Source organism: Bactrocera tryoni, chromosome 5 (genome assembly GCF_016617805.1).
Source record: "Bactrocera tryoni isolate S06 chromosome 5, CSIRO_BtryS06_freeze2, whole genome shotgun sequence".
In the NCBI taxonomy this organism is placed as follows: domain Eukaryota; kingdom Metazoa; phylum Arthropoda; class Insecta; order Diptera; family Tephritidae; genus Bactrocera; species Bactrocera tryoni.
In genome coordinates this window covers 63,239,179-63,252,922 of record NC_052503.1, presented here as the reverse complement: position 1 = coordinate 63,252,922, position 13,744 = coordinate 63,239,179, and the positions used below count along the sequence as shown (strand labels likewise).

The window sequence follows — 13,744 nt, the reverse complement described above, 5'->3', positions numbered from 1 at the left end:
TTTACAAATAAAATAATATAGTACAAAGAACAGGAAATCAAAAAGTGTGTTAAATGTTTTTTACTTTTATTTTTGCCACGTAAGCAACAACGAAAGCGTAACTTCAATTTATTTAATTATTTTTTAATATGTGCTAACAGTATTTATCGTAAAATTTCATTAATTTCGTTCAAGTTCTAGCGCTGTCGATGTCAGACGGCTCAGTTTCATCCCCTTCTTCTATAAAATGTTAGAAAAAAGTTAATTATTGTTTCTTTTACATAATTAGTAGAAAAAATAATAATAGATCACCTACGCTTGTTGCCAGGTATACGTCTTAAACGTTCCTGCTCTACAGCTACGAAATACTCTGCCGCTGCCTGCTCGCAAGCATCTTTAAATGGCGCAACATTAATGCGCCCGTTAAGCATGGTTAAATCACCTTGATCCTGACCTTGATTCGTCTTGACTTTCAATTTGATTTCACGTGATTTGGCTTCTAAAATTTTCTCTCTGCGATTTTCACGTTCAAACATCTATAATAAAATATCGATAGTTACTAAACAAAAATCGATAACTAATATAATAAGCACTATAAATGTTTTTTTTTTACGTTTTTTAAAATACAAAAAAAATACTCTCACTCACCGCCGTCAGCAACGGTTTATCATTTTTCGCCGACATCACCATGTTATCGGATACTTCGATAAGAAAAGTTGCACCATGCTTGCTGCCACAGCTGACATATTTACCGTTTTCATTCGTGCGCACACAATGCAGTGGCTCATCACAAACTTTTACCGTTAAAACTGGTTGATTTTGTTGTTGCAATAGATCCCAAGTGTCGAGCACGCCATCCATGCGCGTGATGAAGAATTGCGAAACCCTGAAAAACAATACAATTATATGTAATAATTTATAACACTAATTTATGTTTTTAACTTCGAAGTTTCTTTACTTCGTGTAACTCCAAGCGCCATCGGTCAGCATAGCGTCACTATTTTTTGTCCATATTATCGAGCTCTCACGGCAATCTTCGGACCAAATGCGCGCACACCAATCGCCGACGGTTAGGAAATTCTTTACAAACGCCGGATTTCGCGTTATGGCATACACCGGGCCCAAGTGGCACATCATCTAGGGATAATATGTGTAACACTGTATACAAATATTGCTTCAATTATAGCTCACCCGTATCTGTATCTTCTCCATGGGTGTTTTGCCCTTGCGATTGCACGAGAATAGCATACCCATTTCGGTGCCAGCCATAAAACGTGTCGGTATTGTAGTTTCATACTCCAGCACCGAAACGCCAAAGGAACGTGCCAGATCTTGCTCGTCACTACGTATTGGATCCATCAATAGTTTATCCAATGGCTCACTCAATTTACGCGTATCCCACCACAGCACTTGTCCATCGGAACCACCAGAGAAGAATTCCGTGCCACTCTTCGAATTATTCCACAATACCGAGTTAACTGGATCACGATGACATATCTCACGTTCGCTTATCAGCACTGGATACTTGCCATGTCGCGTATCCCAAGCGGCCACCTGTCCATTATACATGCCACTAACCAAACTTGTTGGATCCTTCTGATTGTATTCCAAACATACACACGCCACTTTCGGTTCGAGCGTTAGAAACGGTTCATTTGGATTCTCAATCTCCCAAATGTACGAATTGCAACGCTGCCCCGTTTTATCACCCTGAAATTTCATGTCACAATGACTGACTGCCATTTTAATTCCACCATCCGGTGACCACGACAAATGTGTGACCGGCACCTTTATGGGATTGGGATCACGATAAACGTTAACGGTGCGTGAGCGACACGGTTCAGGCAATGGCGCCGGTTCGAGATTCTCAAAATAATTTTCATAAATATTCACCGCATTATTTTGATGTATATAATGTTCCATTGGTTTAGTGAGGTTCATAACTTGCGTTATGTAGTTTTCGTCTTTCTCAATTTTCCTTTTATAACGCACCGTCTGCTCCGGATCGGACATATTAATGTCTTTGGGCCAACCACCTTCGTTATGCGTGATACCAACATGTTTGTATGTCGCGCGTTCTGTGTTTGCCTCACTCAAGGCCATTTGTCGGGTGAAAAGCGTTGCGCGATCCACCGGATTCTTAAGTATGTAGCCCTTAGCGAGCTCTTGCGAAGAGTTTTCCGAAAAGATAACCTCATCTTTGTCGCTGAAGCTCGCACTAGCGCCGAAGTTGCGTCGTTCTTTCTTAAAAGTGTACTCCATTTTATGATTTTTTAGTTATTGTTACAAATTAAATAATTTCGACATATTTTCAGCACTACTGAAGATATGCAACTAATAAATCCATATTAAAATAATAAACTGCAGTTGCATGGCAACATCGCTTAACAACTCTGCTATTTATGTAGTTTGTGCAATGGCAGCACTGTTACTTAGTTAGCGGCCAATTAACCGTTATTTTTAGCGTAAATAACTTGTTCAAATATTTTTCTGTGAATTTGAAAAAATGGCAGGCGTTGCGCCCAAAAAAATAGCTGAGCTCAATGCAGAGCTAAAAAACGCTTTCATTACTGCCATTATACTCACAAAGGCAACGCCAAAGACTTTTCTCGTACGTGATTCACCTGAATTTCGTGGCGTTATGAGCTTTACGCTGCGTGACTCCAAACGACACATCATCAATTGTAAAGTTTGGGGCACCAAAGAGCTGGTCGCTGAATATAACCGTAAATTCAAGATTTATGACATCATCGATGTCATCACGCCGATCGTCGTGCCCACGTTGGTGCACGACAAATCCACTCTGGCGGATAATGCGCGCTTTCAACCGCTGTCAACCGTGCCGTTCTCCCTGGTGTTAAATGAAGGTCAAGGGCGGTTGGACACCAACAACTATCGCGATATGGATGCCTTTCGTGAGTTGCACAATTTGCGCCGCGTGCCACATAAGCCGCTCTGCAGTGCGCTCAAATTACAGGATGTGCGCTGCGCAGTGAAGGAAAGCAGCGCCAAAGAGCAGTTTGTCGATTTACTGGTTTTGGTGGCGGCGCAGCGCCCGGTCAAAGAGGTGCGCAGTAAACGCAGTGGTGAAATGCTAAATTGTCTTGAGTTGATTGTGATCGACAGCAGCTACAGTGACGGTGTTATGCTGAACATTTGGCAGGCCGATTGGATACAGCGCGCGCAACAATATTGGGAGGGTATGCGCACGGTGTTGCACTTGATAGAAGTGAAGCTTGCGTTCTCGGAATTCTACAAAAGCACCACGCTAACATTCAGTGGACGGACTTTGGTCTATGAGAACCCCATTGGCGCGGAGGTGGATGCCTTAATGCAGTTTGCCGCCACTACAACTGCTAAGCCTTGGGATTCGTTGGCATACACAATGAATAGTCAAGTAGATGGTAAGCAGTTGTGTTGAAAATTTCATAACTACACAGTTTAAGCAATATTTTAGCTGCTGAAATAAAAACTCAGATGACAGTTAAACAGCTATACGCGCGCGCTGAGGGCGAACTCAAAGATGACAAAGAGCAATTCACCGCTGTTGTCTATGCCATGCTGACGCATTTCGACTTTGATGGCACCGGTCAAGTCATCAGTCGCAGATGGTAAGCGCAAATGCATATAAAGGTCATATCATACCATCCAATTACTCTACTCTCAACCAGCAAGTCCTGCCACAGTTTGCTTACGAGAAATCAGACCGAGTGTGATGCGCCTAAATGCCAGCTGGAATTTTCACTTAACCACGATGGTGCGCAGTACGAAAGCTTCTTCAACATAAATGTGCAATTTAGCGATCATACTGGTACATTGGTAGAGGCGCGTTTCTCAGGCGCCGTAGCCGAACGCGTGCTCGCGCTAACCCCAAACGAGTATCAAACGCTAAGCGACCACGAGAAAGCGCAATGCAAATGGAAATTTCTGCTGGATTATTTTGAGGTGAAGCTCTTGGTGCGTAAAGAGAGCGCTGTACGCCGACAAATGAGCGTTATTGTGATGGATATGAGAGCTATACAGATACCAGAGTTAGCGGAAAAGATTTGCGTTTTTTAATAACAAACGAAATGTAGTTTGGTTTCCACAAATGTATAATATAGTTTTCTTATAAAAAATATATTTATCTGTCAATTATTTATCCTTGTCCGCCATACGCTTCAGCACTTTTATGCGTTTATCGCCAACTGTGGCTTCTTTTTCTTCCGCACCGGCGGCGGCTGCTGTACCCGCAGCACCGGCCGCATTATTGGCGCCCTTACCGCCAGCGCCTACCCCTCCCGTGCCCGTTGCATTGGCCGCATCACCAAAAACACCTACGGTATTGACGGTAGAGGTACCTTGTAGTGCCGCAATCTCTTCGGCGGTAAGTCCCTCTAAATCCGGTTCTCCCTCGACTTTCTCGAAATCGGTGCGCTCCATAACGAATTGTCGTTCTTGTCGCTTCTTATCAATATTGAACGTGCTGTCCTTGAATATTTTCAACATATCCTTGAATTCAGTGTCATTTTCGATAATCTGCAAGAATTGGTCTGGGTCATCGGGATCAAGTTCGGCGATCAAATCCAATTCGGCCTCGCGTTGTTTGGTTTCAGCTTCGAGGAGCGATGTCTTGCGTTTGAGTTTTACTTCCTCGACACGCCCTTCCAGCAATTTGGAGCGGAAAAGTTCGCGCTCGAAGAGCTGTAAGCGATGATTTTTTATATAATTTTGTTTTACAATATATGTAGTGTTGCCATTTATTAAACATGCTCACCGCCATTAGCAATGCTTTGTCCTTAGCGGCGCTCTGTCTCAAAGCCGGATCTAGTTCAAACAGTTGTACATCACCATTTTCCAGCGCCACTGCCAAGTATTTACCATCTGGACGAAATTTGACATATTTTATGGGCTGCTTCAATTTTAGCGTAAATATGGGTTTTCTCTGATGCAATAGTATGTCCCAAAAGTCGACTTCGCCGCGCGCATCACCAGTGACGAAGAGCGAACAGCGCGCGGGACTCCACGTGCCACACAACATTTCATTCTTCTTCTTCATTAGTAGTGTCGTGGGTGCACCTTTACACTCCTCTGCCCAGATTTTCACACACCAGTCGGCGGCTATTAGAAAATTCTTCACAAAAAACGGATTGCGTTCAATCGTGCGTATCGGACCCGAGAAGAGACGATAATTGGAGATTAACACCTCCGTCGGCAACATACCCTTCCGATTGCCGATAAATATGTAACCCTGATCGCTGGCGATAATATAACGCACCGGTATGGTGTATTCGAATTCCAACACTGTCACGCCATGTGCGCGTTCGCTCTTCTGTTCGTCGGTTGGCTCGGGATCGAGTAAAATTTCCTGTATGGGGGTTTCCAAGTCGCGACCATCCCAATATTTTACAGAGCCGTCATAGGAACCGCTGTAGAACTCAGAGTTCGACTTCGAATGCACCCAACACAAGGCGGCGGCCTCCTCACGATGTGCAGCCTCGAGCGGTGAAATTTTTAAGGGCTTACCACCATTCCGTGCATCCCACAGAGCTACCATGCCAGATTGCAGTCCTGCGGCTATAAAATTATCATCACGTGGACAAAAATGGGCACGTCGCACCGGCTCCGTCGATTCGAGCACCACCTCTGGACTCAAAGCATTGCCTTGGTCCCAGACATAGAACGAGTTTGGATTGCCATCGGTACGCATTGTCTCCTGTATAGTTTGAATATTTTCATCTCCGTCTTCTGTGTCTGCTATCGGCTTTGTAGTGATTACTGGTGTATGTAATGGTGCCACCCTGTTGAAGTTGGTCGGCTGCGATAGAAATTTGCGCCGTTCGCTCGGCATCCAATCGAGCACGGTGATAGGTCGCACGGGTTTTAGCGGATCATGAAAGATATTGCATTGTCGCGCCTCAAATGGCATGCGTATGTCCTTACCCAGCTCTGGTGGCAAGTCGACGAAAAATTCTTGATAAATATTTACTGCGCTATTTTGTGCCGTCACATCCATTGATGTGTGTATCAGATGCATCACCTGCACACCCCAGTTGTCCTCTCGCTCGATTTTCTTGCGGTAACGCATTGTCGACTCTTCGTCGTTGATGTTCACTTCGCGTGGCCAGCCGCCCTCGTAATGATACATGCCATGCTCGGCGTAGGTCACATTATCCGTCTCCACCCAGCTATAGGCCATTTGATCGCTCAACTGTGTGCTGCTATCCATCGGATTGCGTAAGATATATGAGTTGCGCATGCGTTGACTCGGCTGTATGCTGAGCATCAGCTGTGTGCGATCGCTAAGCAAGGGTTGGCGTCCAAAGCGACGACGCTCACGCGCATAAATGTACTGATTGTGATACATGGGTATGGGTCTTCACTTAGATATCAGCGGCTTGTGTCAACTTTCTCCAAAGCTCACGTTCACTTGTTGAAATATATGCAAAAATATATTTTTGTATCAATTAATGATAGTTAAAAAAATTTGCAATTAGTATTCTAAAATCTTCCAATTAAATTTTTTTAAACAATTTCTTTGAAAAAAAAATATTTAACTGATATTTTTCTTTTTGACATTTGGTTGAAGATTATACTTGTAGATGTGTTCGAAAGTGTTTTGAATTATTATTTATTAGAAAATATATAGATTTTATCAGAACATTCTCACGCCAATTTTTTGTCAGCGTCATAATATTTTCGTTTTATAAAATTTTCCTTACAAATATTTTTTTAATGATTTCTCTTTTTCCTTTAGTTGATAATAGTAGAATCTATTCTCTCATAGCGTTGTTAAAACGACGTCATAAACTATTTTTTTTTTATTTTAATTTTCTTTCCTTATATACGGTGGGAACTCTAGACCATATCGTATACTTTAACTCGTGGGTAGAAGGTTCAAATTCCGGTCGACCAACATTAAACTTCTTGATAACTCTTCAGCTTTGCACGCGACGAAAATAATGGGTGATCCAAATTAACTTTTACTTCAATAGCCAAGTTGTCATATTATTTTTTTCAGTATTGTTTGGGTTTATTGAGAGAACACTTTTTTGAGCAGATAATTTCACGGTTTGACCGTTTGGCTACCAAGATCGTGTGATATCACACTGTTAGACTTTTTCCTGTGGGGATATGTAAGGTCTAAAGTCTATGCGAACAATCCCGCTTCGATTTAAGCCTTGGAGCCTTACTTGTCATTCGCCAGTCGAAATGCTCGAACTAGTCATCGAAAATTGGACTCAACGGATAGACCATCTGAGATGTAGCCGCGGCCAACATTTGAAAGAGATAAACTTTAAAAAATAAATACCAAATAATGGTACTTTGATTGATAATAAACATTAAATTATTGGTTTGTGTATAGGGAACCTCGAAATGGATCACAGACAAATCATGAGTAAGGAAACAATCCAAAAAAATTAATATAAAAAGACAGGAAAAATAGTGGACTAGTGAGACGCCAAGAGCAACCACTTCACGCGGAGCTACTTAAAGTCAGAGAAGTTAAAAACGACCGACTGTTTGAGTCCGATTTATTCAGCAAAGCCAATCAATGCTTCTGAGCGAACAATTATTCACCTGAGAAGATGGTTACAAAGTTTGGCATAATAGTCATAAGATGCTCCAAAGTAAGTTCATCCAAAGCAGTAGTTCGGAGATATAAATATTTTTTTGTTTGAGTTTGCTGTAGCTGCAATGTTCTATCAAATCTGGTAATAGTAGAGATCAAAACAACGGGAGAGTCATACGTCCAAATGCTGAATTTAGAGCCCGGAGCTCGAAATTTGGAACAATGACTCCAAGACTGGTTACGAAAGAATATTTCGATCAAAAGTCCATATAGCTCCTACCATAGTCTAGCCAAAGCGCTGACTTAAATCCTATTGAGCATTTATGGCAATATTTGGATGATAAGCTCGGCCGATCTTCTTGTCGTTCCAATAAACGAGACATTTTTAATAGACTGAAGGACTCCTGGAAAAACATGCCACAATTGCTACTTCAGAATTTGGTAGACAGAATGCCTCGACGTCTTGTGGCCGTAATTGAGTTAAAGGTGGCAAAACTAAATACTGAAGCTGTAATTAGAAGGTAAACTTATAGAAGATAGAATATTAGAAGAATTTAATGCAACATACATATATAGTAATAAGCAAAATAGAAGAACATACAAAGTAATAAATTCCACGTTTAAAAAGATCTATTCATTTGGGTATAGGGTACACATAGTTTTGTCGTAGACTGTATAAGGTCCAGTAAGATTAATATCATTATCACGCCAGCAGCTGTGCACTCTTATAGAAGATGGTACCTTCTCTATTTAGTTCTGCAGCTCGAACTATTTTCTCCAGAAGCAGGTTGAGTATAGATCATTATGATATTAATCGATTGTAGATTTTTATATAATGTAAGTAACTCAAACACGAAAAAGTAAAACATAAATCCAATTCACATAAATTTCATAAATATTCTGAAACAAAGTCAACATATATTTTTATTTTTATTGGTAATTATACTTTTTGACTGCGATATAGAAAACTTTATATTTGTTATCGACATATTTATTTTCATTCAAGTGTAAATACATCTCTAAATATTGAAATGTAGTAGATTTTTGTGACTGTCACTTACAGAATTGCAAAATCGTCTCAAGTCACATAAATTGTCACTATTTTAAAATCACAACTTTAGAGACTTGTGACTGTATCACAGAACAGAATCGCTCTATAAATACTTTTGAGATGTTTTGCCACGTTTTTAAAATTATTGAGCAGCCAAAAATATTTGGGTAACCTTAATACTTTTGAATTAAATTACCAGAAAGACTAAGTCGTCCCACAAAAACTACTTTCGTAAACATTCAAATATATATTTATTTATTATTTTTGTTCTATCCTTATATGTTATATACATATGTATATGTATAACAGTATATACTGTGTAATGAAATGCCATCAGAATGAAGCGAGTCATCGCGAATATATAAAAATTCGTACAGATAAATAGTTAAAGGGATAACTTCTTTTAATGTAATATTTTGTGTGTCTAAAAATAATTTTTAAAAAAAGACTATTTTCACACTTTTGCTCACAAGTTTAAAAAATTAGCTATGGCATTAAATATTTTTCACAGTTATCAATTTTAAATGTATTATTTCTTTTTAGCTTTCTAAAAGATCGTGCTTATATACTATTTAACTAATTATTAGTTTTTTTTTCAACATTTTTTAACATTATTTTTCGGATTTTTTTTTTGTATATTAGCGCATTTTTATAGTTGGCAATAGTTTGTTGAAAAATAGTTCGTTTTCCATTTTTTATAAATATCGATTTAATTATCGTACTGCATTTTTTTATATTGAAGCTTAAATTATTTAGAAACCTCATTAAAATAATAAATAAAAATTATCTAAATTAAACAAATGAATTTAATTATTGTTCACAAAATAATAATAAAATTAATAATAAATCCATTCGAACTTTCTAACAGCAAGTAGTTTTATTGACAATTAAATGGCCTTTAACTAATGGTTATTGCAGTTTCATTTTGTTGTTTACTAAATGAGATGAAGGAACGTTACCACAAACTCTTTATTTCTTTGCTGTCGGTAGTTATCAAGAATGCATTTTAAATGATTTTAACTTTAGACTGAAGCAACTTATTATCAATGGCTCTTGCAAAACCTGCTTTTAAATCTTATGAACACCGAATTTATACGCTGTGGACACCGCAAAACTTCAAGACATGATTGAAAAAGCAAAACGCGTCAAAAATTTAATTTTACTTAAAAATTATATTAATTTTATTTTATGGTTTCCAAAATGTTTCGTCCAGTTTCGGGATTTTACTCCACGAGTTCAACTAATGCTTCAGATTTCTATTGATTTCTTACTAACAACTGATCCTTTCAGTTTTCTATTAATACTTTGCTAAATAAATTAATTATTGTTTAATTGCTGGTTAGCAGTTGAAACTTTTGGAAACTCTAGTCAACCAAACTGACACAGAGTGGAAAACCGTAATACCAAACAAGTAAGGAAGGCGTAAGTTCGGGTGCAACCGAACATTTTATACTCTTGCAACTTGCAAGAATCAAATCCAGGGAAATACTTTAACTTAAAATACTGATATAAGTTATATAGGGTCTAAGCCAAGTTTTCGCTCAAATTTATCTATTTTCGGCACAAAGATATACTGTTATGAGTATAACACGCTCTTTTATTTTCATTGGGATAACTCACCTATTGGTCGATATATGCGGTGCAAAGTCACTGCGAAGTTCGAAAATCTTTATATTAAATATATGGGCGCTAAGGGAAGTATTGGTCAGATTCAATTAATTGACATACAGACACATCATTATAAGAAAATAATTATCCCTTAATTTCAGTTATATATGTACTATATCACACATTGACCGACATTTTTGATCAAAAGTGTAGGGGTCTAAATATTCGGTGCTTAGAGGCTTTAATAGTTTTTATTGGATTTAAACAATTTTTGGTCATAAGGTGGCACATACTAAAGACATTATTATTATATTATATTAATTGCTTCTTGATTTGTGTACTGAAAACTGAACGAAACGAGTGGAATTTAAAAGTGTGTTATGTGGGAAGTAGGCGTGGTTGTTGCCCGATTTTGTCCATTTTCATAATGTGACAAACAAAGTTTTGTCCAAATCGGTTGGTCGGGTTCCAAGATATGGGATTTCAACGCGGTGTCACGGCCATCGTGTAATTTTAACACCGGCTCCCATAAAGTTTTTTCATACCACCTCGGTGGTGAAATTTAATGTCTCTGTCACAATTAGTTTTTGATTTATCGCGTTTTTAATCGTTTTTAACAGTACCGTTATATGGGGAGTGAGCAGGGTTATTCTCCGATTTCATCTGTTTTCACACTGTCGGTAGAAGTTCTTATACACAGCAAATTTGGTTGTTGTAGCTTAAGTGGCTTAGAAGATATGTATGTACATTTAACTGGTTAGAGGACAGGGCCAAGCTCACTTTTTCAAAAAAAATTGCTCGCATGTGCCACTGTACCAAATTACAGCTTTATATCTTAATTTAGTCCTTAATTATATATAGTAATAATTGTGGGCGTGGCAGTGGTCCCCATTTACGATTCAAGGAACTCACTTACCCAGCTTCATTGAGATATCTTAATTTTTACTCAAGTTACAGCTTGCACGGACGGACGGACGGACAGACAGTCAACCGGATTGCAACTTTTTTCGTTATCCTGATTATATATACATATTAGGGTGTCCGTTAATTACCAAATTGATTATTTTTGACGAGACGCCCCCTAAACTTTTAGTTTTCCATCTAAAAAAAAATATCAGATCATAAAAAGCCCTTAATTTTCATAATCAACCTTGCCCCAAACACGATACATTTCCCATTTAAATAACATGGGATTTTGCCACTTTTTACGAATATTTTTTTTTTCTTTGGAACTTTTTCGTTTGTAGGAATAAAAAAAATTATATTCTTGTACAGAATTGAATGCTCTACAAAAAAAGTCTTGAAAATTTTTCGATATACTCACTTTTTTTAAATAACGGACACCCTAATACATATATATGTATATATATAACACTATACATATCTCGCTTAGTTTTAGGTGATACGTACAACCGTTAAGTGAACAAAACTATAATACTCTGTAGCAACTAGTTGCAAGAGTTAAAAAAAAGTTGAAATTTGACAGCACTTTGAACGAATTTTTTTTACGGGTTACGGGTTAATGCCGAATTTCAAAACTCCAACCAAAATGCAGTTGTGGTGAAAACTTTAATAAACCCTTAAAATAACTTGAAAAACAAGTTTCCAAACAAGGACTTTATTTTGATCATAAGACGTTAATCGTGTGGAAAATTGTTTTTATATTGTACAATAATTTTCATAGTTTCTCCCACATCTTACTACTTTCTAATATTTGTAAATATAGATAGATCTATACCCCCGTACGTTTCTGTATGTATTTGTAAATAGTTAGTAAAGTGTTGTATGTTTGAAAACTTTTCCTGTCTGTTTTGTTTTTGAAAATCGCAAAATACATTTCTTTGCAGCTCTTTCTTTACCATTGAATTGTTGCTAAAATTAATTTTTAGGTTAGGTGATTTCTTACAATGCATATTAGTTAGTTTTACAAATTTCTTCACTTTCGAATAACATTAGCATTAGTTTAGAAGTTGGTTTTTACGAAAATTCTCTTTTTTTAGTTCAACTTTTTCTAAATCACAATTTTGGGAGTTTTGAAACCAAACTAATGAGCAGAAATGAAATGATTGTGGAGTTCTTGAAATTGCATATTTTTTTAAATTATATTAAACCAAAGTGTTTTTAAAATACAAGCATATACATACATATATGTAGTTTGACGAAGGAAGTGAGAAAATGCAGAGGCCCTTTAAATAAAAGTGTAGATATCTGTCATTGCGTTATCATCAACATGCATATGTTGGACGAATTTGTTGTTTATTTAAAATACCCGTTTGACAGTTCCATTATTGTTAAACTGACTGACTATTCGAAAGATATTTTGATGAAAATTCAAAATAGTCAGAAAGTTGAAATTAGCTTTAGTATCCAAATGGATATGTCGTAATCCCTCACTGAAAGAAGGATAGGGAGACATCTAATGTGATTGTAAAAACGATTTGTTCATATTTTAATCGTGATAAATCGACATCTTGCATAGTTTTTGAGTTACAGGCTTCTATAATGTGCTCAGTTCAACTCTACGTCTTAACATAAAATTAGCTTCCTTACGTTAAATAGGTAATTGAAAAAATGATGATTTGAAGAAAGAACACTAATGCCCGGTTTCACAGTCCATACTTAAGTTGTGATAAAGATAAAACAGGAAAATAGTGTTTTACAGTTCATACTTAAGTTATGCTTAAATACTGAAAATATTAAGTACTGAGTTTATAGAAATGGGAAACAGTGCTTAAGTAACAGCTGATTTTTGTCTTGAATTGTTTTGAATTTTCAGTTATTTGTCAAAAGAAGAATAATAAAAAATTATTTTTTGTGAAAAAATATGGAATCGGATTGGGATTTCCGCCAGTTCCAATAGGTGTTCCGACTCGCTAGCGGTGAAGTTGTTTTCATCCATTTTCAATTTAACTTTCCTCGCAAATGTATGTATTGTCTGCTATTATTTAAACATTTCAAACATATTTTTATGGATGACATTTGTAAAACATATGTTGCCCACAATGTTGCCATATATCATATAATAAAATTTTATAGAAATTAAGCATTGACTGTGAAACGCAAATGACTACTCAGTCTGCAACAATGCTTAGCTAGGATTTTATTTGGGCACAACTTAAGTATGGACGGTGAAACCGGGCATAAAGACAACTAGGGTAGATAATTAACTTGTGTTGCTGAGTACGGAATAATACTGCAAAAAATGAAAAATTCATGTATTTGTGGAAAAGTAATAATATATATATTTTAATTTCGTTTCGATGTTTTTATTTATTTAATTTATTTATTTCACAATTTTTATATATTTCATATTTTTATTTTTATTCAAATTGTTTAATTTTATATTATTTCAAGTAAATAAAATCATTTTTCTTTTTGTATTTTAATTATTTGTCTTTAATTTTGCCGGATTTTATTTTTATTTTTATTTTTTTTTTAGTTTATTAGATTTCATTTTAATTTTTACAGCATTGTGACATATTATTTAATTTAATTTGACTACATTTTATCAATTTAATTTTATTTTGTTCTATTTTATACATATTTTTTATATA

The 13,744-nt window shown here is 36.8% G+C and overlaps 3 protein-coding genes across 4 annotated transcripts; 1 reads left to right on the top strand and 2 right to left on the bottom strand.

The window, feature by feature from the left end:
* Nucleotides 1-49: 49 nt before the first annotated feature.
* Nucleotides 50-2,241, bottom strand: LOC120778758 (dynein intermediate chain 3, ciliary). Of its 2 annotated transcripts, none has more exons than XM_040110736.1 (5): nucleotides 1,171-2,241; nucleotides 938-1,116; nucleotides 628-865; nucleotides 292-515; nucleotides 50-219 (listed from the first exon to the last, which is right to left on the bottom strand). In XM_040110736.1, the coding sequence occupies exons 1-5, from the start codon at nucleotides 2,239-2,241 to the stop codon at nucleotides 207-209; spliced, it is 1,725 nt and encodes a 574-aa protein (XP_039966670.1). In that variant the 3' UTR covers nucleotides 50-206. The 2 variants fall into 2 exon arrangements, with proteins under 2 accessions (XP_039966670.1, XP_039966669.1); XM_040110735.1 differs by having other exon boundaries at nucleotides 296-515.
* A 151-nt stretch (nucleotides 2,242-2,392) lies between these two features.
* On the top strand, nucleotides 2,393-4,038 carry LOC120778759 (protein hold'em). Its single transcript, XM_040110737.1, has 3 exons — nucleotides 2,393-3,383; nucleotides 3,437-3,590; nucleotides 3,651-4,038. The coding sequence occupies exons 1-3, from the start codon at nucleotides 2,486-2,488 to the stop codon at nucleotides 4,036-4,038; spliced, it is 1,440 nt and encodes a 479-aa protein (XP_039966671.1). The 5' UTR covers nucleotides 2,393-2,485.
* A 32-nt stretch (nucleotides 4,039-4,070) lies between these two features.
* On the bottom strand, nucleotides 4,071-6,357 carry LOC120778757 (dynein intermediate chain 3, ciliary). Its single transcript, XM_040110734.1, has 2 exons — nucleotides 4,736-6,357; nucleotides 4,071-4,662 (listed from the first exon to the last, which is right to left on the bottom strand). The coding sequence occupies exons 1-2, from the start codon at nucleotides 6,323-6,325 to the stop codon at nucleotides 4,114-4,116; spliced, it is 2,139 nt and encodes a 712-aa protein (XP_039966668.1). The 5' UTR covers nucleotides 6,326-6,357; the 3' UTR covers nucleotides 4,071-4,113.
* Between the last annotated feature and the right edge of the window lie 7,387 nt (nucleotides 6,358-13,744).